General features: G+C 47.9%; 1 protein-coding gene across 1 annotated transcript in view; it reads left to right on the plus strand.

Annotated features, from left to right (window-relative positions):
- TSPAN5 (tetraspanin 5) overlaps positions 1-25,084 on the plus strand; it is a 190,184-nt gene that overhangs the window by 133,625 nt on the left and 31,475 nt on the right. Inside the window, exon 2 of the mRNA XM_062199843.1 lies at positions 15,694-15,744. Coding sequence (XP_062055827.1) covers positions 15,694-15,744 — 51 coding nt within the window. The remainder of the gene's footprint in view (positions 1-15,693; positions 15,745-25,084) is intronic.

The following is a 25,084-nucleotide window of genomic DNA, read 5'->3' on the forward strand; positions in this document are numbered from 1 at the left end:
TCCGTTGGTTCACCCCCCTCCCCTCAATGGCCACTACGGCCAGTGCGCTGCGCCAATCTGAAGCCAGGAGCCAGGTGCTTCCTCCTGGTCTCCCATGCGGGTGCAGGGTCCAAGCACCTGGGCCATTCTCCACTGCTTTCCCGGGCCACAGCAGAGAGCTGGACTGGAAGAGGAGCATCCGGGACAGAATCCGGCTCCCCGACCGGGACTAGAACCCGGGGTGCTGGCACCACAGGCAGAAGATTAGCCTAGTGAGCCGTGGCGCTGGCCCATCCATGATATTTTTGAAGACCTTTTGTATACATTTTAATTTTTGTTTTTGCAGCAAGAGAAATTTATCTTTGATTTCCATTTTCTATGAACTTTTTGACACACCCTCATATTCTCCTGGTGTTCTTTAACAATGATTTCTGACAAAGGCAAAATGTTTACTAAAATTGATCTGAAACATCCAGTTATTTCTTAGGAGTTGTTAATATTTATAGTTAAATAGAATATTTCTAAATGAAAAATTATACATTGACTGTAACACAGACACCTGTTTAGTCAGTTTCTTTGCCCCCTGTAAATATATGAATGAATATTTCTTAGAAAAGAAAAATTTCTTCTGTAAAACAAAAAAAATGACCAAAATATAAAGCACACAGATACATAGGTGCAGAGAGCACTTGTGTGCATTTTCTTCAAGATTAGAAGTAGTTATCACTTAATAGGTCCTTAACCGTCGCAGCTCTGAGGGAGCTGGTTCCTGCTGGTCCACTGCTGCTAGGGAAGAAGCTGTTGAGTGGGAGGAAAACACCAGCCCCTCTGTGTTGGTCAGGCCTTCCTCGCTGTAACAAATAGCTGAGCACAGCTACTCATGGTTTTGGAGGTTCACAGTCCAAGATGAGGAAGCCCCATTGGTCTGGTGTCAGAGGAGGCTGGTGGGTGGTGGAACACAGGCATTAGAAGGATCACATGGTGAGCCAGGAAGCAGAGAGCGCATTCAGGCTTCTATAACCAAGCCTCTTGTGACAACTGCCTTCTGAGGGCATGCCCCCAATGACTTAAGAACCTCCCACTGGCCCCGCCTCCTAAACTTCATGAGTGGATCAGATCTCACCCCCCTAGGGCCAAGGCATTAACACAAGAGCCTTCAGGGGACACCTAAACTGATACCCACACCATAGCACGGTCTTCTGTAAAACAATTACACTGCGTGTCAAGAAGCACAAAGGGAGTGAGATTTCACCCTGCTGCACTGTCATGAATGCCAGCCGAAGTCTCTAGATCCTAGGGCAGACATCAGTCTCTCACAGGAAGTGCAGAACTGTGACGGAGTTTTTTCTCCCTTCACAGAGGACTGAACTCTGGAAACAGACACCAGATAAACATCAGTCACATGAGCAGTTTACCTACACTGATTTTAAGGACAGCACATATGCTGTATGACATAGCACAGCTATAGTGTTTAGGTCTCTTCCTTCCTTTAACAGGTGGATAAAATGTGATACTTTAATAATTCTGTTGTACCAATATAACTGTATAGCACATCCTTTTCAAAACGTCTTCCCTGTGTTTGATAACCACAGTCTTATGTAGGTGGAGCAAGTGTTCTTACCCGTGTACACCTGAGGAGATTGGCATTCAGTGACTTCTCCAAATTCATTCAGCCAGCTGATACTCAGGTTAGCGCTGCACTCGGGGTCTCCTGACGCTCAGTCTGGCGGCCTTCTAAACACATTGCACAATTCTGCCTCCCCTCGGTCTCCTACACAGAACAGAGTATTCTAGAGACTTCTAGAGTATTCCTAGTCCAGGTGTGAGCTCTATTTTTGGAAGTTGCTCTCCCCCTCAACTAATCCTATATCTTGCCGAGCCACACCTTGGGCAGTGTCTGGTGGCAGTGTTGAAGTCAGGGACTAATTTGAATTAAGAGAAGTTGCTTTTTTTTAATGTTTTCTTGTTGCCCCATGTTTCTGTTTGTTTATTTTATTATGTGTAAGGTGGAGACAGACAGAGATCTCCCATATGCTGGTTCATTACTCAAATGTCCACAACAACTGGGGCTGGGCCCCTCTGAATATAGGAACCAGGAACTCAGTCCAGGTCTTCCACGTGAGTGCCAGAGTCCCAACTACTTGAGCCATCACATGCTGCCTCCCCAGTGTGCACATTACCAGGAACCTGGAATCAGAAGCAGAGCCGGGATTCAAACCCTGGCACTCCAGTATGAAATACAGGAGTCCAATGCAGTGTTTTAGCCACGATGCCAAATGTGCACCCCTTGTTGCTGTTTGTTTTAATTGCTATGTGCTTTGCTATAAATCTCAATTCTCCAGGACAGTGCCTTTGTTCTCTTCTCTTACAGAGTGTATGAGTGCCTCAACAGTAACCACAAAAGCAATTATTTATTTATTGAGCTTATTCTGTGTGCAAGGTAATTTTGTAAACATATTATATACATTATCTTATGTATGATATAGATAGTACTGTTATCTGTGTTTTATAGAGGAAGAAATGGAGGACTGACAGTTAATTACCTGTCCAAGGCCACACATCTTGTAAATGGTAGAACCTGAATTTGAAGCTAAGGTTGATTCTGGAGCCACCTTGCTGTTCAGCACCCTGGTTACCATGAACATGTGCCTGGATGATTCCACACCCACGTCTGGCATCCATCTTTGGTGATAATGTCTAAAACTGAAACCTAAAACACGTCTTCTAAAGTGTTCTCCGCTTCCATATTCCTAAGTTTCTAAATAATATCAGCAACTTACCAAGTTGCTAAGGCTAACTTTGGGAATTTTCTTAGTTTCTCTTATCTCCTGCAAGGTTCTCCCTCATTCATTCAATACATACGGTCAGGACCCATTGTGAGCTACATACATGGTTGTGTTTGGGGAATACAGAATGAACTAAGCAGGTAAACACCCATTCCCTTGGAGCTTATGCTTTTGTAAAAATGAATATCCCCATTTTATACATTTGGAAACTGAGGAATAGGGAAATCAGATGACTTTCCCAAACTTCCACACTCAGGATTCAAGCCCAGGAGTGTTGATTCAAGGGCTCTCGGTCTCCACCTGTGCCTTCTGCTTCCTGTCATGAAGCCATACTTTCCTCCTTTCAGCCCTCTGTCTCTGTCCTGCCTCTTCCCATTTCAGCTGGTGTCGTGGCCACCAGGGTTGTTGTGGTAGCCGTCCTGCTGGTCTCACTGCCTTCTGTCTGACCTCCCTACAGTTTATTCTCTGCACAGCACTGGGATGATTCTTCTAAAAATGCAAATCTGATCTCTGTCACTGTTTTGCTTGAAATCCTCGGTTGGCTTCCCATGACCCCTGGAACCCACAACACTCATAGCTGTGCAGATCAGGCCCCCGCCTAGCCCTGCAGCTCAGAGGTTGTCAGGCTTCATCACGTAGCACAATTACCTGGAGGGCTTGTTAGTAAGACAGCACTTGCTGCTTCCTAACCACCCCCAGCACCCCCACTACGGTGGTTTCTGCTACAGTAGGTCTGGGGCTGCCTGAGAATTTGCATTTCTGACGAGTTCCCTGGGGCTGCTGTGGAAACCACGCTGTGAGAACCACTGCCTGCCTGGTGCCTTAGGAACGCACTGGCGGATTCCTGAAGGGACACTGTGCTTCAGGCTTTGATCCTCTGCGTTAGCTGCTGCCTCTGCAGGAAGTAGTCTTCCTTTAAAAGGCAGTTCAAGTGTCACTTCCTAGGAAGCTTTCCCTAGCCCCAGGGTTTCCATGGCAACCCATACATGACTCTGGGAAGGCTCCTTCCCTATCCTTGAGTTATGGTTTGATTTACCTGTCTCTCCCAGACCCTTAGCTCTTTGAGAAAAAAGATCATCTGTTACCTGATTCACTTTTCTCTTTCCTGCACCCAGCACTGTGCCTGAATTTTGAATTGAGTGATATAATCCTATTTACACCTTAAAAAGGAGTAATCCTATTTTTATTTTTATTTGCATTAATACTTAAATCATGCCTAAGATTTTCTGTAAATACCAAGATGGGGGTAGGTGTTTGGTGCAGTAAGACCCGCTTGGGATGCCCACATCTGATATTGGAGTGCCTGGTTTCCAGTCCCAGCTACACTCTTCAATTCCAATTCCAGCTTCTTGCTAGTTAGTGCAGACCCTGGGAGGCAGCTGTGGTGGCTCATGTACTTGGGTTCCTGCCACCCATATGGGAGACTTGGTCTGAGTTCGTGGCCTGGCCCAGTCTCAAGCGGTTGTGGGTATTTGGGGAGTGAACCGACTGATGGGAAATTCTCTCTTGCCTCTCTTTCTCTCTCTCCCCCTCCCTCCCTCCCTCTCCCTTCCTCCCCCTCTTTCTTTCTCTCCCTCTCCTCCCTTTCTCTCTTTCTCTCCCTCTCCCTCTCTCCCTCCCCCTCTTTCTCTCTGTCTCTCTGCCATCTGAATAAATAAGTTTTTAAAAAGTCAAGACATTCAGCATGAAAAACAGTGTGCATCAGAGTGTTAAACTTCCAAAGCCCTTTAGCAAGGGCTGCCCATCTCAGCTATTTGACGCCAACAGCAGGGGCTTATCCTGCAAAGACTGATGTTGTCTGTAGATAACTTGCTCACTTCTCAAGCCTATGGTTTGAAATACTTGAGTTATCCCTCAGTCCTTCTCAGCCTGCAGAACATCCCTCTAGTATGTTTTCATCCTTGGTTTTATCTAATCAGGGAGTTACAGATGGGAGAGCCCAGGCAGTGTAAGCCTTCCTTTTTACTGAGACAAGCAAAGATTAGTGAGCTGTAAACTTGCAGCCTCTGTGTTTCCATCCAAAAGTGGATAGCTAATCCCTCATGTGCCTTTTTACGTGCTTGTGTTGCCTGGGCCGTTTCCAAGAATATCGGTTTTATTATTTTCTCTCCCTGCCCATCTCAGATTACTAGTTCTGGCCCAAATGTCAAGCTCCAAGCTCTAACAAAGGAGTTTCCAAACAAGTCTGTCCCTGACTGTAGACATTGCTTCAAGGGGTGCCCTGGCCTTCTCATGGCGAAGTCCAAGTTCAAAGGCAAACAGCCCTTTCATCCTCTCTGGGAAAAGGGAGGAGAGAACACAGGTGCAAAATGCCAGAGAGCCTCCAAAGTGCCCACCCCCTCCCCTGCCCCTCCTCACCCATTTCCCAGGCCCTGCTGTGTGCCTGGTGCCTGGTGAACCTTTCTCTGGGTTCTGGCTGGATCATTCTGCATCTGCAATTCAGCAAGCAGGCAGAGGGCAGATCTTGCCTGCAGACGGCAGCATGGCTGGATTACAGATTCCCCCACATACCCAGAGGTTAAGGATGAAGCAAGTTAATCTTGTCTCTCTCTCTTAAGACCCTTGTGGGGTGGACCTGGTGCAACACCAGGTTAGGCCGCCGTTTATGACATGCATGTGTCGTATTGGAGCACCAGTTCAAATTCCCGCTGCTCTGCTTCAGGTCCAGCTTCCTGCTAATGTGCCTGGAAAGCAGGGGATGATGGCTCAAGCGCTTGGGCCCCTGCCAGCCATGTGGGGGACTGAACAGAGTTCCTGCTCCTGGCTGTTGTGGGCACCTGGGGAGTGAACCAGCAGATGGAAGATTGATTTCTTTCCCCCTCTCCCTTTCCTTCTCTCTCTGTCACTCTGCCTTTCAAATAAATAAATAAATAAATAAATCTTTACAAAGAAAGCTCTCAAAGCAGCTTGAGCTGAGGTGGGAGGGGTGACTTACAATAGAAACCAGGAAGTGCAGCCAGGGCTCCCAGTGATGAGGAGCAGGAAGTGGTCAGGAGCACGTGTTTTTTGCTCGCTCTCCTCTGCCTTTGACATCTGTGAGCTCTCTCCGTAGCCCATGATGCAAACACCTAGCACTCCCGACACTCTCTTGGAACATAAAGGAGACAGGCCGACAGAAATCACCGTGTCTAACACCAGCCTCCTGGGAAAGAGATGCCTGGCTTGGCCTAGTGTTGCGTGGAAGGGCTGTGAGTCACCTGTCCCACCTGATACAAGTCACCTGTGTAGAGAGGGAGGGTGGGTGGGTGTGGGTCTCCTGTGCAAACATGGCTGCAGGGGCTACCCTTGAGGGTGGGGCTGGTTTTCAGAAAGAGGGGCATAGACTGAGAAGCGACCTCAAGCAATATTGGTTATTATTCATGTCTCACATTCTCAAACGAGTCTGTGGAAATTGGGTCTAGCAAAAGTAAACCCACTCAGACAGGATATCACGTGAAAACTCGGCATGACAAGGTTGGAAAGAGGAAAGATGCATCAAGAAGACATGATGGGGAGAAAGTCATTTTAATGTGGATTTCAAAATTAATGGATTTTAAAATTTTGGGGATAATCACCCAGAACTCATGAACTGAATTACCATGAAAAGAAGCAGAGAAAGGGGCTGGTGTTGTGGTGCAGTGGGTTTAGCGATCACCTGCAGCGCTGGCATCCTATAAGGACGCTGCCGTCCTGGCTGCTCCACTTCTGATCCAGCTCCCTGGTAGTAGCCTGGGAAAAGAGCAGAAGACAGCCCAAATTCTTGGGCTCCTGCACCCATGGAGGAGACCTGGATGAAGCTCCTGGCTCCTGGCTTCTGCTTGGCCCAGTTCCAGCCAATGTGGCCATTTGGGGAGTGAACCAGTGAATGGAAGATCTCTCTCTCTCTCTTTCTCTCTCTCTCTCTCTCTTTCTCTCTCTCTCTGTTTCTCCTGTGTCTCTCTGTGGCTCTGACTTTCAAATAAATAATGTTAAAAAAAAAAAAAAGAAACAGAGAAAAACAAAACAAAGCAATATACCCTGAAATTAAGCAGGATTTCAGGATATCGGAATTCTGAGTAGAGTTTGTTAGTTTCTTTTAAATGTGCAGCGAAGCAGGTATCCATTGTTCAAGAAGGACCCTCAGGCTGGTGTGAGAGGAGAGGGAGAGCGAACCGTAGGGCAGGTGCTGCTGCCACCCTGTGTGGGGACGTGCTTTCTGTGTAATGCAGGCCCATGGTTCCTGTGGTCTGACACAGGATCTGACCGGGTCTTGTCACTCCTTTGCAGTCTGTGCATGGGTGTGTGTGTGTGTGTGTTAAGGGCACACCCAGCAAGTGATAACAAGTTCAAAAGAGAGGAAGCCTCTCATCACCACATGCCAGGGTGTTTTCTCAGAGTGTGAAGTTGGGTTTCGGTCTTGTGACCAGCTGTAGATGGTAGGCCTAGGGGGCAGGTTGAGAAGTGTATGAGGAGGGTGAAGGGAACTGATGTGAGTGAAATACTGACCATCCCAGACATTGTGCTCTGCTCTCTATTTTTTATTTTTACTTTTGTTTATTTATTTGAGAGAGAATGAACGTACTCCCATATACTGCTTTGTTCCCCCCAGGTATCCATAGTAGCCTAGGCGGGGCCAGGCTGAAGCCAGGAGTCAGGAACTCAATCTAGGTCTCCTACATGAGAGAGGCAGGGCTCCAGCTACTGAAGCCATCACCTGCTGCCTCCCAGGAGCTGCCATAGCAGAAAGCTGGGGTCCCTGGGACTCGAACTCAGACATTCCAGTGTGGGATGTGGGCATCTTAACCACCAGGCCAAGTGCTTGTCCTCAAGTGATCTGCTCTGACCCCTACACTTGCTTTGTGCCATTCATGGAGGCCCTTGTTACCTCCACTCGATAAGGACCCCTGCACTCCACAGAACCAGGAAACCTGCCAGTGACTCTTCTACCCTTCTCACCCTGGTCTGTGGAGCCTAACACTGCCTGGCTCCTGTTTCCCTCTGTCCTGGGCATCCCAGCCACTCAGGTGGCTGCTCCAGGGAGCTCCAGGGAGCTCATTTGCCTCTGCCTCAGGGCCTCTGCCCGGCTGCTCTCTCTGCCTGGAACACGTTCCCCTGACATCCACCAGTGAACTCCTTCACTTCTTTGTGCCTTTTGCTTATTGTAGCTTAGCTTGGCCTCTTCGTTTTCATATTGCAGTGCCTGCCTCCAGCTCCTGCCACACTTCCACTTCCTTACTCTGCTTCTCATCTTCTAAGCTTCTGTGCCATCCACTCATTTATGTTTCTTTGTGTTACCTCTCTCTCTGCGTACTCCAACTAGAATGTCAACTCCACATGAGTAGGTACTCTGGTCTGTATTATTTCCTGATTTGAGGCCAGCTTTGTGGTACAGAGAGTTAAGCCACTGCCTACAACTTCAGCATCCCGTACTGGGGTGCCAGTTCTAGTCCCAGCTGCTCCACTTCCGATCTTCCTGCTAATGCATGTGGGAAGGCAGAGGAAGATGGCCCAAGTACATGGGGTCCTGGCACCCATGTGGAAGACCATGATTGATTTACAGACTCTTGACTTCGGCCTGGCCCAGGCCTGGCTGTTTACAGCTATTTGGAGAGTAAACCAGTGGATGGAAGACCTCTCTATTTCTCCCTCCCTCTTTATATCACTATGCCTTTTAAATAAAATAATTTAATCCTTTTTTTAACAGATAGAGTTAGACAGTGAGAGAAAGAGAGAAAGGTCTTCCTTCTGTTGGTTCATCCCCCAAATGGCTGCCATGGCCAGAACTATGCTAGTCCGAAGCCAGGAGCCAGGTGCCTCCTCCCGGTCTCCCACGCGGGTGCAGGGCCCAAGCACTTGGGCCATCCTCCACTGCCTTCCCGGGCCACAGCAGAGAGCTGGAGTGGAAGAGGAGCAACTGGGACTAGAACCTGGAGCCCATATGGAATGCCGGCGCCACAGGTGGAGGATTAACCAAGTGAGCCACAGCGCTGGAATAATTTAATCTTTTTTAAAAAGCTAAAAATATTTCCTGATTTACCCAAAGACCCTACATGATGGCCTAGCTTTGTAGTAGATGCTCAATAAATATTTGCCAAAGGAATGAGGATCCTTTTCCAAAATCTCAGAACAGTGAAGCACTCAGGGTTCAGCAGGCCGGGTTTACTCAGGCCACTCTGAGGGCAAAGTGAAGTGAGAGCTGTTGACCCTGGCCAGGACAGGAATGTCCTGTTTACAAGTTCAAGCTTTATCTGTCATGCAATCCTACGTGTGGATTCTGGGCAGTTTGACCATGTGAATCAGGACACTGGGACCCGGTGGCCAAACTCAGAGTGACCTTCTGCATATTGAATTTTCCACCAGCCCATGCTTGCTCCTGTGACCTGGCGAGAGTTAGACCCAGGGGCGTTTTAGTCTTGACATAAGTCCCTGCTCTATAAGGACATTTGTTTTTGTTATCGTAGGTATTGAGCGCACTTGTATAGGCAGCTGCACCCCACCCACTCCTACCAGAACGTGACTGTTGTTGAGACCAAAGTGTCAGAAAATACGGTTAAAAGTGCACGTGGTGACTTCAGAAAACACCCCGATCCTAACGGTGCTTTCTCTTTCCTCCCTTTAGTGCCAGATGCTTTAAGTGCAGCTCTCCTGTTTATTTAGGCAGAGGATAAAATTTTCTTAAAGATGTCACCAGAATGCTAGGTTTTTCCTTCTGTTGTTATCTAGGATAATGTGTGTGTGTGTGTGTGCTTTTTTGCAAAGCAGAGAAACAGAGGTTTCCCAACTGTTGATTTACTCTTCAAATACCCTCAACAGCTAGGGCTGAGCCATGCTGAAGCCAGGAGCCCAGAACCCCATCTGAGTCTCCCTCTTGGGTGACAGGGACCCAAGTACTTGCGTCATCACCTGCTGCCTTCACGGGGTGTACATTGGCAAGAAGCTGGAATCGGGAGTAGAGCCGAGACTCAAACCTAAGCACTTGGATATGAGATGCCGGCATCCCAAGTGGAATCTCAAATAGTACCCCAAATGCCCAGCCCAGAATACCATGTTTGAGGCTCCAGTTTAGGCGAGAACACTGACTTTTATTTTCTTCAGTCATGTTTACCTTATGCATTGTTATGTTGAGTCTGTTCACAGGATGCTTGGCAGTTGCCATTGACCTAACTGCTGTTTTTAAGCAAAGTGTCAATTTAAGAGTTGCTTTTGAACTTTGATGTAAACTGTATACCTAACTGCTGCTTCTCAGGAATAAAAGTAGCAGAGGTAGTGGCGGAAATGTGTATGGATCTTTAAATAACCATTTTTTTCAAGCTCACAATCTGAAGTTTGCTTCAAAGGGAATTCAGATAACAGCCAAACTACCCGTAAAGGAAAACTGCCCTTCAGAAATGCCGCTGCATGGAGCTAGTTGTGAAACTAGCACCCAAGAGTTACTCCTGTCAGAGAATGATGAGCTTGAAGAGCTGCAGCCTCCAGGTAGAAGATTCCAGAAACATAGGCATTGCCCTTCCTCCCTCCCTCTCCTGCCCACATCCCCCCAACACCTCCCCATCAGTCATAATTGAAAATATCCCTGTTACTTCTCAGTCACTCTCAGATCTGTCTAGACAGGCGCAGGTCTTGCCTGCACTACCAATGTCACCTCCTTCTGTGTGGGTTATCTACTCTGGTTTCTCCACTAGGGCCCCACTAGGGCCCACTTGAGTCCACAGTTCTGCACCGCAGTTGGCATTCCTCTCAAGCCCAAATCCAAAGAAGGCCTGCCTCCCCAACTGACGAGGGCCACCAAACGCAGGTGGCTTTACATGGTTTCCTGTTTCTCTTAAGGCCGTGACAGATTCCTGAAGGCGGCTTAAACGGCCTCATGGGCTGGTGCATGCTGGCACTGCTCATTGCAAACTCACCATGCCTTTCCCTCTTCTCCCATTTTCTGCGCTCCAGCCCCCACCAGTCACCTGTTAGACGCATTGTCTGGCCATGCTCTTCTCACCACCAAGATTTTGCACATTCTCTTCCCTCTGAGATATTCTTCTCTCCTTTATTTGCCTGTTAACTCCATATCATCTTACAGACCCCAGGTCACACTTCCCACATCAGGGAAGACCTCCTGCCTGGGTCTCTGAATCAAATCCCTCTCTTGGAATCTTCCTTGGCCTTAATTTGCTTTTCTTTGTAGTACAACTCAGGGGAAGCTCCACCTTTTACCCTTGGATTCTTTGGTTACTATCACTCTGTCTTACTGGACTGGAAATTCACTGCCAACAGGAACGGCATCAATGTTTTTATTTCCATTTATCTTAAGAGCAAAGTGGTATCTAACACAGAGTAGGAGGAGCCCAAGAATATTTGCCAAAAATTCTAACTGCCTCTTGAAGTATCCAGTGTTATGCCAGCTAGAATGGGGCGCCAGTCCACTTCTAAGACCTGGGAGGCTCAGCCGGGATGAAAGCCACCCGATATGAAGGAAGGGACCTTGGGCTCAGAAGCCTTGGAGACAGGGGGCTGATGTGTCCTTCCAGAGTCTCCTGACACCTGCTTCACAGCCCGGGGCTGTTTCCTACCCAGCTTTTCCAAGGATCAGCTCTCCTGACTCCTGTCCTGCCTAGCCTGGCCTGTTCATCCATCAGCTGCTGCTGTTTCTACCAAGGGCCACCCTGGTGCCCCATCAGGAAACTGGACTTCTGACACCTGCCAGCGAAGGGCACAGTGCAGGGTTCTATCACATGTCTCCATTTCTGAGCTGGCTCTGGGCTCAGACATAGTTTGCATATTAGGAAAGGACTGTGATGGCTTTGAGCTGATGTTGAGTGAGATTTCCTGAGTAACCTAACACAGGCACCTATGTGATTTGAGAGAAATACTTAAAATTTCCAAGCCTAAGTGGCCTTATCTATAAAGTGGGGATGATAACAATACCTACTGAATGGGATTGTTCTGGAGTACTATAGAACAGAATTATTCAATAGAAATACAACAGAGCAAGCCACAAATATAGTTTATATTTTCCATTTGTTATATTTACTGAGTAAAAGAAACAGATGAAATTAATTATGATTTGTTTCAGTTAACCCAGTATATCCAAAATATGATCATTTCAACATGTAATCACTAATAAACTAGTAATGAGATATTTACATTGTTTTTATTTACAGTGTTCTGATTCATATAAAGTCTCAAACACCAGTGTACATTTCACCTTTACCATCACACCTCAGGTTGAACTAGCCACAGGTCAAGTGCTCAGTAGCTAGGACCTACTGTGTATGGCACTGCTGTTTTAACTAATTCCTACCAACTACAGTAGCTCATAGTTACTATTCAACAAATGTTGGTAAAAGTCTTGTTACTCATTTTAAAGCATCAAAAATTGAGTGGGTGGCTTGGACATTTGGCATAATGGTTAAGATGTCACTTGGGACACCATATCCCATATCAGAGAGCCTGAGTTAGAATCCTGGCTCCACTTCTGATTTCAGCTTCCTGCCAGTGTGCACCCTGAAGGCAGCAGGTGCAGGCTTAAGTACTTGGGTCTCTGCCACTCTCATGGGAGACCTGGATCGAGTTCCTGGCTCCTGTTTTCAGCCTGGCTTGACCCCAGCTGTTGCAAGCATCTGGGGAGTGGGTCAGCAGATGACAGATTTTGGTATCTAGCTCTCTGTCCCTCTCCTTCCCTCGCTCGCTCTCTCTGTCTCTCTTCCTCTCCCCTCACTCCTTCTCCTCCCCCCTCAAATGTAAACAGATAAAATCTTTTCTAAAAACTGGGTGGACAAACATTTGTCCTGCACATTTGCATGACCTGCCATATGGGATGATGCCTCAGAACTGCTGCTGTTTCAAAAGAATCACGGTTTGTCTTGAAGAGTTCTCAGCCAGGCCCTGTACGTCAGCCTCTTTGGCCTCAGAGTGAGGTCAGCTTGGAGGTTTCTGATCATCTCCTCTTTGGGAGGTGGGGAAGAGGAAACTGAATGGGCCTCAAGTGCTGCGTGCCTGTCTCCACTTTTTGGCTCTTCTCTGTTTAATTATTTGGAGCTGGAACAACCTGATTTTAAAACAAAACACATGGGCTGGGAGTCGTGGGGAGAACGCTGGCTTAGTGATGTATTACCGAAGGCATGTGTCAAGTTGAGGCCCCATCTCCTGATCCACTTGCTCGCGTAGGTACTATTTTCCTGAACTTCATATTCAGTTCTTTTTCCAAATTCTTAGACCCTGCTTGGGAAGTCCCCGTGGAAGGAGGAAACACTGGGCCAGTGCTGTAGAGGAAGTTGGCTGTGGGTCTTCTCAAACACTCTTTTTTCTCTGTCTCCTTTTTGTTGCAAACCATTGGGTCCCAGGGTATTTAAATGGTTCATGAAAGAGCAAATGTGTTTCAAGGTGCCACAAAGAGAGAGGAGCACTGAGCAGAAGAGGGGCAAGCTGACTCACCGCTGGATTTCTCTCTCCTGTTCTGCAGCCAGTTCTCAGGGGAAGGAAGGTTTTGTCTCCCTTGACCTCACCAGTGCCTCCTTTGCTTGCTGGGAGAGGAATATCTGATATCCTGGGTACTTTCCGTAGAACTCTAGCCTGAATGCCTCCACTGTCCATCCCATGAGAGAAGATGGGAATTTATCAGGACTGATGAGAACTTGTGCTCATCTTACTCAAACCTCTACTCCCCTACTTGGAAGAGGCGTGCCTCTACAAACTCTCTAAGCCTCTCGTCCCTCTTCCCTAAAAGCGAGACAGTTCGAAGTACAAGTGTTGTGATGCTCAGGAGAGGCATTGCATACAAAGCACGTAGTGTAGCACCAGGCTATAAATACAGGCATTGTGCCACCCAGCGACCTCATGGTCAACAGTGACCACATACATGACAGTGGACCCATAAGACTGTGTCACTGAGTGGGGTGGCAGCCATCTTAATTTGTGTAAATGCGCTCTCTGGGTTCCTGCAGTGACAGAATCATGTAAAGATGCATCTCTCATAATGCACCCCAGTCTTTAGCTGCTCATGATTGAGAACATAGGTGATTCGGCAAGGCCCTCAGCAGTGACATGTCCATCCGTACCAGCAGCGACAAAGACCATCGGCCACCGTGTCCCCCATGGCTTGTGGTGACACTGTGACCAGGGACTGCCTGGAGAGCTGACTCGACGTGTCCCTGAAGTGCATTAGTGCTTGGAAGTCAGCCATGCCGCTGGGACGAGTTTGACGTCCGTGTGTGTGTGTGACGTCCGAGGCTTACCTCTGTGCTGAGGCTTTCCGGTTATGATAGGAGGATAGGAGTCTGGGTGTTCACTTTGTTAGCAGTTGTTCTGTGTTTTAATGGGCACCCACTAATCTGAGAGTAACTCGCTGACTTGTTATAATTTTGTACCACTGAGTCATGGAGGGTGCGTTTGTTTCTTGGATCTGACACATGAAATGGCTCTCCCCGCAGGCCGAGTAGGGGCTGCTGAGCACAGCTCTTCTGCTGGGATGTTGAAAACCAGAAAGCTTTCTAAACACTTGGCAGACAGCTCCCCCATAGGAGCAAGGGAGGGAAGAGAGGAGTCTTCCGCTTTTGCTAAATCTCAGCCCAGCTTCCCTGTCCAGGGCCTCAGAATGCATCGCGTGCTATCCTCCGTGTCAGAGAACTGTTGGGGCTTACAAGCCTGTCTGTTTCCTCGGCTCCTGCTGTTTTTCCCAGTCCCATTTCTGATTTATTAACCATTGCCTGCAAAGTGCCAGAAGCTCCCTGCTGGAAATGGCAAAGCCCCGTCCAGGTGGACAGGTCTCACATTCGCCTGAGCCCGTAAAGAGTACCCACCTTCCCTCTCCGCGGACTGCTTTGCTGCCATTGAACTTGATCAAGGTGTGAGTCAAGTAAGCCATGTGTGCTGCTGCTGTTAGACTGAACCTGCCCGGCAGCCTGCTCACTCCCCTTCTGCTTCAAAGGTTGGGAGAGAAATTCTGAGTTGCTGTTGATGATATGGATGAGGAGTAAGGTCTCTCTTTGTACCCATCGCAGCCAGTCGCTGAGTTCCGAGCGGGCAGGCAGCCTTGTGCAATCCGTCATCAGATCTCCAGCACCCCAACTCTGAGGCACTACTATTTTAGGTACCACCAAGGGAGAAGCTGTCAATTTCAAGGCACATCCCAGTTTCAGAGATGCTACGGTGTAGAGGGAAACCAGTGTCTTACAGCAGATAGGGTATGATGAGAACCAACTGAAGTGCAGAATCCTCTTGGTTAGGAGCCATTCCCCCCATTTCACTCCTCACTCCACCCCTCACCCCAGCTCAGTGACAGAACGGTGAGCCATGAGGATGGGTGTGAGGTGCGCCTCTCCACTGGGCTCCACATGTGACTCAATCCCACGTGCCCCTTGTGTGCTGCCAGCTATGCACGAAGTTACAGAGCTGAGTTTAGACCAGTGTCACGGGGGCCCCGTGAACTGCCGCTTCAGTCATGTAAGTTTCTGAGAGACAGAGGCACCATGGGATTTCTTTGGATCACATCCAACTTGACAAGATTTAAGTTACCTTTTGAAGGAGAGATACAGGGTTTGGGGAGGGACTTTGGGGACTTATGTGTGTCCCTCTGGCTAGTCTGTGTACCATAGTATGATGGCAAAGAGAGGGCCACTCGCTCCTCTCTCTTCATGCCCCTGCTCTTCCATTTTCTGGATAAGGTCGGGCTCAGATGCATGGGGACACTCACTTCTTCCTCTCCTACCTGAAACGGCAACATTAAACATTATTGATGACTTTCATTTCACTCATGATCCCACCTAATTATTGTTATTCATAATCCGAACGACTTCTGAGCGCCTATGGGTTTCTGACCCATCTTGGTGCTATGAAAGATGGTTAGTCGGGTTTTAGGGAAAAGTATTTCCCAATAAGGTTACCTGACAAAAGAATTGAACACTTTCTTATTTGTACTAGTAAAAAAAAAAATGGTCTTTACCTTTATATTTACACTGCTTGCTTGCTTGCTTTCTTTCAGTTTTTGGGGATAACGTTTCTTGGAATTGGACTGTGGGCGTGGAATGAAAAGGTAAGTTGGATATTATGAAAATGCACGCATTTTCATGAGAGCATGCACGTTATTTTATCTGTGATGCCTCTATTGTTAACAACTGCAAAGTATAGAGAAACATGGCTCATTAGTGCAAGGACACGTTCTTGGAAGACAAATGACATATTCTCAAAGACTTTAGGAATGAAGCCTAAATCAAAAAAATTCCGAAAGAGGAGACGGGTGTTTGACTTGGCGGTTGTCACTGGTTAGGATGCCGAGTCTCACATTGGAGTACCTTGGTTTGTTTCTCTCCAGCCAGGCTCCACAGTGGTGTTGGCTCAGAGTGGGTTCCTGTCTCCCATGTGGAAGACTTAGTTCCCAGCTCCTGGCCTCTTAGTTCAGCCATTTGGAGAGTAAGCAGTGAATGGAAGCATACTCTTTGTCTCTCTGTCACTCTCTCAAAATTTTTTTAAACACTTATTTATCTATTTATTTGAGTGGTAGAGTTATAGAGAGAGAGAGTCAGAGACCTAGAAAGAGGTCTTCTATCCACTGGTTCACTCCACAAATGGCTGCAACAGTGAGAGCTAGGCTAATCCAAAGCCAGGACCAGGAGCTTCCTCCAAGTCTCCCAAGCACTTGAGCCATCCTCCCCTGCTTTCCCAGGCTGTAAGCAGAGAGCTAGATCAGAAAGGGCGCAGCTGGGACATGAACCAGCACCCATATGAGATGCCAACACCACAGGCAGAAGCTTAACCTACTGTGCCACAGGGCCGGCCCCTCAAATTTTTTTTTTAAATTAAAAAAGTAATACATCATGCTGAGTGAAATAAGCCAGTCCCAAAGGGACAAATATCATATGTTCTCCCTGATCAGTGACAACTAACCGAGCACCAAAAAGGAAACCTGTTGAAGTGAAATGGACACTATGAGAAACAGTGACTTGATCAGCCCTTGTCCTGTTGATGTACAACTTAATACTTTATCCCTTTTAGTATTATTTTTTGTTCTACTTAATACTATTGGTTGAACTCTGTAATTAACACACAGTTATTCTTAGATGTTGGAATTTAACTGAAAAGTGATCTCTGTTAAATATAAGAGTGGGAATAAGAGAGGGAAGAGATGTACAATTTGGGACATGCTCAATCGGACTTCCCCAAATGGTAGAGTTAGAAACATGCCAGGGGATTCCAATTCAATCCCATCAAGGTGGCATGTACCAATGCCATCTCACTAGTCCAAGTGATCAATTTCTATTCACAATTGGTCATACTGATAGGTCTAAGAGTCAAAAGGATCACATAAACAAGACTAGTGTCTGCTAATACTAACTGATAGAATAAAAAAGGGAGAGAACGATCCAAAATGGGAAGCGGGATGCACAGTAGACTCATAGAATGGCAGATGTCCTAAACAGCACTCTGGCCTCAGAATCAGCCCTTAAGGCATTCAGATCCAGCTAAAAAGCCCATGAGAGTATTTTAGGCATGGAAAGCCAAAACACTCTGGCCAAAAAACAAAACACCAGAAACAAAAAACAAAACCCAAACCAAACCTAAATGAAAGATCTCTGTAGTGAGATCCCAGTGGAAAGAACGGGCCATCAAAGAAGGAGGTACCTTTCTCTGAAGTGAGGAGAGAACTTCCATTTTGACTATGGCCTTGTCTAAATAAGATCAGAGTTGGCGAACTCAAAAGGCTTCCATAGCCTTGGCAACTCATGACAAGAGCCTAGGGTGATTACTGATGCCATAAATAAGAGTATCAATTGTTAAGTCAACAACAGGAGGAGTCACTGTGTACTTACTCCTCATGTAGGACCTCTATCCTTAATGTGTTGTTCAATGTGAATTAATGCTATAACTAGTACTCAAACAGTACTACGCACTTTGTGTTTCTGTGTGGGTGCAAACTGTTAAAATCTTTACTTAATATATACTAAATTGATCTTCTGTATATAAAGATAATTGAAAATGAATCTTGATGCGAATGGTGGCAGAGGGAGCAGGAGATGGGAGGGTTGCGGAGTGTGAGGGAAATTATTGGGGGGAAAGAGCCATTGTAATCCATAAGCTATACTTTGGAAATTTATATTCATTAAATAAAAGTTAAAAACAAAATGAAACAAAAAAAAAACAAAAAAAAGTAATGCTATAAGTACACGACAGATACTGTGATCTGAGCAGTTAGCTATGAGATAATTTCCTGACCCTGGCACAAGAATTTCAATAATGTTTATAAATATCATTAAGTCACCTTGTAGTCTTTTTTTTTTAAAACCTTTTGGAAGATAAGCTATTTAAAAAAAATTTTAGTGTTATATGATAAACTGTTAGCATGTAGTATGAAGTAAGTGGAATATAAATCCATGTAGAGTGTCAGATAAATTCATCACTAATGCTAAAGAATGTGAAAACTTGGCTGTGGATCGCAGGTACTGAGAAGTACTCAAAGCTTGCGCTCCTGTACCATGCAGGCAAAGGGAAAAGCTGGAAATAGAGAGCAGCCTATTCAAGGGCGCAGTGAAGGTCATGACGTTTGGGTGGTTGTAGCTACATCACCTGCTGCATTGCACAGGTGTTTGGCCATGCAGCAGCCCAGCTGGGTGAGCACTGGTCACTTTCCTGGGTCCTGGGCACGGGGGTCCAGCAGATGATAGTGCAGAGTTCCTGCCTCGGGGAGCTGGTATTCTAGTGGGGGCCCTGAAAAGAAGCAGCTAACTGGCTGAGGATTTGTACCCAGTACTGCTGAGTGCTAGCAAGAAACATCAAATGAAGGGTGGGGGGCTGCCCAAAAGTGACAGGAGGAGGAGCGTCTGGGAGGAGTGGTTGGGAACAGTCTCCTTGAGGAGGTGGCTTTGGAGCAGAGACCTGGATGAAGCAGAAGAGATGTACAGTGGTCTGAGGGCAGGGCATCCAGGGAAGAGGGAGCAGCAGGTGTTCTGGCCCGAAGCTGGGCCTTGGTGAGTCTAAGGAGCAGGCACAGGGCCAGGAGGACTGGAATGGAGAGATCAAGGACAAGGAGCAGGAGGGGATTGGAAAGAAAGGCAGGCAGAGGCCAGCCCAGGCACAAGTTTGGATGTGTTCTGGGTATGAGAGGAGGCTACGGGGGTTCTTATTTGCTTTTTAATGAAATGAGTACATGTATTTATTCTTTTGAGGAGGAGAGAGAGAGAGAGATCTCTCATCCACTGGTTCACTCCCCAAATGCCCTGGAGCCAAGGACTCAGTCCAGGCCTCCATGTGGGTAGCAAGAACTCAACTACCGGCCGGCGCCGCGGCTCACTAGGCTAATCCTCCGCCTTGCGGCGCCGGCACACCGGGTTCTAGTCCCGGTCAGGGCACCGATCCTGTCCCGGTTGCCCCTCTTCCAGGCCAGCTCTCTGCTGTGGCCAGGGAGTGCAGTGGAGGATGGCCCAAGTCCTTGGGCCCTGCACCCCATGGGAGACCAGGAGAAGCACCTGGCTCCTGCCATCGGATCAGCGCGGTGCGCCGGCTGCAGCGCGCTACCGCGGCGGCCATTGGAGGGTGAACCAACGGCAAAAGGAAGACCTTTCTCTCTGTCTCTCTCTCACTATCCACTCTGCCTGTCAAAAAAAAAAAAAAAAAAAAAAGAACTCAACTACCTGAACCATCACATGCTGCCATCCAGCGTGTGCTTTGGCAGGAAGCTGGAGTCAGGAGCAGAGCTGGGACTTGAACCCAGGCACTCAGATACAAGATGTGAGTGTCCTGGGTGCCGTATTATCCACTGTGCCCACTGGGGTATTTTGATTAAGAAGTGTCCTGATCTGACTTTTGACTTAGATCTCTCTGGCTGCTATGTGGGGAAAGAGCACAGCTTTGGGATGCTCTATGGGTGAGTGTTTGTGTCTCCCCAAAATGATGTGTCGAGGATGTAACCCCCAATGTCATGATATTTGGAAGTGAGGCTTTGTGAGGCAATGTGGTGGGGTCCTCATGAGTAGAATTAGTGCCTTTGCTGTAAGAGACAGGCGAGAGATGATCTCTGTGCCAGGTAAGGGCAGAAGCGGGAAGGGGGCCTCCCTCGACACTGCCTCTGCCCATGCCTCCCTCCATCTTCCCGGCCTCTGGAGCTGGGAGAAACGCATCCTTAGTGTTTGGAGACCTGGTCTGCGATATTTGTGAGGTGACTGATAGAGCGCTGGGGAATGGGTTCCTGCGTTCCCCATCTCATCTGTGGGACTTCAGGCAACTGCATTTTCTCCTGAGATGCCCTTACCCTGTGTGTATAGTGAAGACAGCTACTCTCGCCCAGTAGGGCTGCGGGGAGGATCAAACGAGATGGCTGCCAGACCATCACTGTAAGGTCCGTGCTCACCACAGACCTGGCTCTGTCCACTGGACGCGTGGTGTAGCATGTCCACTCCCACGTGGAGGCAATAGCAGGACGGTGGCCTTGACGGCTGCCTCTGATTTTTGAGCGTTTCAAGCTCTGCTCCATGGACCAGAGAATTGGGTTAGCTTTGAGGCCTCGTCAGGAGGGTGTAGTGTGCTTCGATTGCCTTGGTAATTGCAGAGGTCTCTCCTTCATGGTCCTCTGGGTTACCCTCTCAGCTGGGCCAGGCCTCTGAAGGATGACATTGAGGTATATCCCAGCCAGGTCAAGGATAATAGGCAGTGTGCACCTGCTGAGCCTGAGAACCAATACAGTCCAGGGTGTGGTGACATTTCCTTTCAGGGAGGCCTGGAGAGGTAATTCCTGGAACTGGGTCATGGCTGGAAGGATCAGATTTCCCTAATTGATGGAGTCTTCAACGTGTTTATGTGCCGTTCAGATGTATTGGAGGCAAACCTTATTACCTCTCATACTTACTTAACACCAATCTGAGTTTTAAACCTAGGGCTGTTATTGCAGTTGAATATTAGACGTAATAATTACATAATTCATTTGATCTAAGTTCCAAATCAACTGTGAAGACACAAAGGGAGAGCGTGTCTCCAGGGGAAGCTGGTTGCCAGGGAGGTTTTCAGAGATCGGAGCCTCTGCCCTTTGGAAGGAACGTTAATGAGGATGTGGCATGAGGCACCTCTACAGCACTCTTGGCAACTTCCAGCCAGGATCAACTCATTTGCTCAATTAGCATTTATTGAGCACATATCATGTGACAGGACTTGTGCTGAATTGTCAGGCTATGAAGATAAAAAGGCCTCATTTCAGACCTCAGGGAATTTACTACCTCGTTGTAGGAAGAGAAGGCAAAAATGGGTAATATGTACACATGCACATGCATGGATAATAGACGGCCTAGCTCGCTGGTTAGGAGTGTGTGTGCATTTAACAGTCCCCACAGCACGGTGATCCCCATTTCTGTCTCTTTGTGTGGCTCTTACTATTGGGAAGACCTTCCTTCTGCCACATGGGAATCATGTCACGCTGGGTTTACTCACTGCTGCTGGAGCGACACTGTTGTATCCCACCCAGTGAGTCCTGCCACGTGTTAGCCCCTGCAGCATCTCCAGGCAGAGGTCTGGTTCCTTCAGAGTCTGCAGCTGCACATATGCACCTGTCTGGGCAATCCTCACAGGCCTTGGCTGTGTTCCTCTGACCTCCTTCTGTACCCCGGAAAGGGTGTTTGGGGGCTGTAGAGGGTATGTAGCTGCGCTGTCTTTTCTGCCCTCAGCTGGGGTCAGTGTGGCTAGACATCCACTATTGATCACTCAGAGTCCCGAGTTGGTCATAGACCCAGCTGGTTTACCCCATCACCCCACAGCTGCCTGTTTTTCAGAGTCTCATACAAGATTGCACTGGGAAATCTTAGCCTACCTCACCACTTGCAGAGATTACTGGAGAGCTGAACCGTCATCAAGCATGCTGTCCATTCTGCTCAGCTTGGTTTCAGGTGCATGTTTAAAAACATACAGAGGCAGAGAGCATGCCCATCTACTTGTTTGATCTCCAGATGCCCGCAGTGGCCAAGACTGAGCCAGGAATGCCATCCAGGTCTCTCACATGGGCAGCAGGAACCCAATTACTTGACCCTTTGCCTTCTGCCTCCTAAGGTCTGCACTGGTGGAAGGTGAAGTCAGGAGCTAGAGCTAGGACTCAAACCTAGGCACTCCAGTGTGGGACGCCGGCATCTTGACCTCTAGGCTGAATGTCCATTCTCCAATTGCACATTTAGACCATCCTACTCCCTTGATTCCTCCCTCTACATCAGGCCTTTCGTCAGCCTGTTCTTTCCCTTGTGCCACCTGGGGAAATTCTGATTCAGTGGGTCTGGGACAGATGCTAGGATGCTCCATTTCAACGAGGCTCCTGCATTGTTCAGATCACAGTCGAGGTTAGTTATGAGTGATAAAAGCCACTGACATGTTGAGTGGGCCGAGGACAGAGCCCAGTGAAGAGTCCCTAGAAATGTCCTTTGTTGTTGACAATCATACACTTGTGTGTGCCCTTGAGTGTCATCAGCCAGGCAGTTTCTAATCCATCTCCTTGACATTGCTCCAGGCTGTTTTTCTGTATCCTGTATTTGTAAGTAGACCATATCCTTTATTTGTTCTCTGATTACCCAGCTAGGGACTTAGCTGAACCAAGTACTTGCTTATTGAATCCATGCTGGATCATGGAGCACATCATGCTATCATCCAGGAGCTCACGCACCGTCCTCAGTTGAGCAAGGACTAAGGGTGGTCCTTCAGCCCTCTCTTCTTGAAACACTTTCCTCACGTGGCCTCCAAGATATCCTCCCTCACAGGCAGGGTCTTCCACACGTCTTTGCTAGTCCCACCTCCCCTCCCTAACCCCTACATTTTAGAGGGCCCCAGGCTCAGTCCTGAGACATCTTCTCTACTTTTCACTCTGCTCTAAGAGGTCTCATCCACAAGCCACCATCTCTGATGACTCCCAGATTTATTGTCTCTGGTCCTGACCTCATCCGAATCCCACACTTCCAAAGCCAGGAGGCTGCCCAACAGCTCCACTCAGGTGCCACTTGGATTCTGAAACTGGACACATCCAAGACGACATTCCTGACCCCTCTTCAGACCTGCTTTTCCCAATTGCAGTAAATGGTAGCTCCATCTGTGCACTCCCGCAGGTACCCTTGACTTCGTTTGGTTTCTTCTCATACCGCAGGCAGTCAGTCCACTGGCAACTGTTGTCAGCTGTGCCTTGAAACTATCTTAAGATTATGATTTCTTGGCCGGCGCCGTGGCTCACTTGGCTAATCCTCCGCCTGTGGCGCCGGTACCCTGGGTTCTAGTCCCAGTTGGGGCACTGGTTTCTGTCCCGGTTGCTCTTCTTCCAGTCCAGCTCTCTGCTGTGGCCCAGGAAGGCAGTGGAGGATGGCCCAAGTGCTTGGGCCTTGCACCCGCATAGGAGACCAGGAGGAAGCACCTGGCTCTTGGCTTCGGATTGGCACAGTGCGCCGGCCGTAGCAGCCATTTGGAGGGTGAACCAAGAGAAGAAAGACCTTTCTGTCTCTGTCTCTCTCACTGTCTTACTCTGCCTGTCAAAAAAATATATATATGATTTCTTCTCACCAACAACAAAATTTAAAACATGCTACTACTACCCCAGAGCCTTTGCATGTACTCTCTCCCTGCGTGGTATGCTGTCTTCCAGAGATCTACATTGGCAGTTTCCTTTCTTTTCTGGTCCCTACTCAAATGTCACCATTGTCCTTAGGTCTTCCTGTCTATGTAGTCGCCTTTCTTGTATTTCTTCCTCTAAGGACTTACCACTTGTACTCTAAGAAGTTTACTTGCCTTATCTCTCCCTGTGAGAGCAGAGTTTTTGTTAATTGCTGCACTCAGTTCCTAGGACGTTCAATGGCAGATGGTGGTGTTCAGGAAGTAGTGCACACACAGCATGCCTTTGGCGTAGTGGCTGAAACACCACTTGGGACACCCAGATCTTGTATCAGAGTGCCTGAGTTTGAGTCCCAGCCCCATTCCCAATTCTAGCTTACTGCAAATGCACCCTGAGAGGTAGCAGGTGGTGGCTCAAGTACTTAGACCCTTGCCACTCATGTGGGAGACCCTAATCAAATTCTGGGCCTGCTTTTGGCCTGGCCCAGCCCTAGCTGTTCTGGAGAATTGGGGAGTGAACCAGTGGAAGGACTTGTCTTTCTCTCTGTCTCTCTGCCTTTCAAATAAAATGAAAATAAAAAATAAAATTGAAAAAAAAAGAAATAGTGTTTATGAAAAAATGATTGAACAAATGAATGACAAAAGCATTCTTTTGAACCGTGCTATTTTGTGGCATCTATCATTGAGTTGTGGAAATCACTGGTTGCCTCAGATCTCCCAGTAGGCATTCTGTGCTACTGTAATGAAATACCGGAGGCAGGGTGCTTATGCAGTAAAGAGATGCATTTAGCTCACAGTTCTAGAGCATGGCTCCAGGGCATGGTGCCAGTATCAGCTCAGGTCTGGTGAAGGCATTGTGTCATGTCATGGCAGGGGACAGAGAGATTCAGGAGCCAGACTTAGGCTTTGCTAACAACTCACTCTCCCCAGAACTCACTCCAGGTGCCCACACCCCTTCTGAGGGCAGCACCCCAAGGACCTAACAACCTCCCATCTCTGCAGGGTCCAACACCTCCCAACATCAACACATGGAGGACCAAGCCTCCCACACAGGAGCCTGCAGGGCCCAAACCACTTTCAAACCATAGTCTATCCGAGCACTGTATTAACCATTCCTACAGCATAAAAGGAAGCAGAATTACCTGTGGTTTCTGAGGTCTGATTACCAGGTGGTACTGTGTTAGAAATAGCAGGTCCTTTTATTCTGGGTATGAGGAAAGAAAATAACCATTTATTTCTGTCGCGAAGATGGGATTCTATATATGATTATCTCATTTCATGGGAAAAATAGGGCGGCTTTTCCTTTTCCATTTTTTCATGACTTTGTTCTGAGGTGGGGGTGAGAGGCAGGGTGATTGCTCACCAGGAGGGGGTTGCTAGGGAAGGTGCCGAGGGGTGGTGGGGACTCAGCTTTTCAGAGGAGGACAGATGTCCTTTCCTGATCTTGGTGTGAGTTTGAGTTGCCTACTGCTTCCAGTGCCAGCCCTGACGCAGCCCCTGGCCCACTGGGCAGGAAGGGTAGCCAGCCTGGCTCGTCTGGCCTGACAGCAGCTCTGCGAGTGGCCCTTTGATGCTCACTCCGTTCCCAACACTGGATGCACAGAAGATGTTTGCAGACTGAATGCACGAGCATATGTAGACGTGCTCTGCCCATTGTAAAATGCTACACAGGAAAACTTTGCTCCTTTTAAAGGGATTTGGTTTTGCTTGCATCATGTCTGGATTGCCTCAGGTTAGATTTTAAGAGAAGGCATTCTGTTTCAGATATGGGGAAACTGTAGCCCAGAAACTGTAGCCCAGAAACGTTAAGCCAGGAGTGT

Source organism: Lepus europaeus, chromosome 8 (assembly GCF_033115175.1).
Source record: "Lepus europaeus isolate LE1 chromosome 8, mLepTim1.pri, whole genome shotgun sequence".
Classification (NCBI taxonomy): domain Eukaryota; kingdom Metazoa; phylum Chordata; class Mammalia; order Lagomorpha; family Leporidae; genus Lepus; species Lepus europaeus.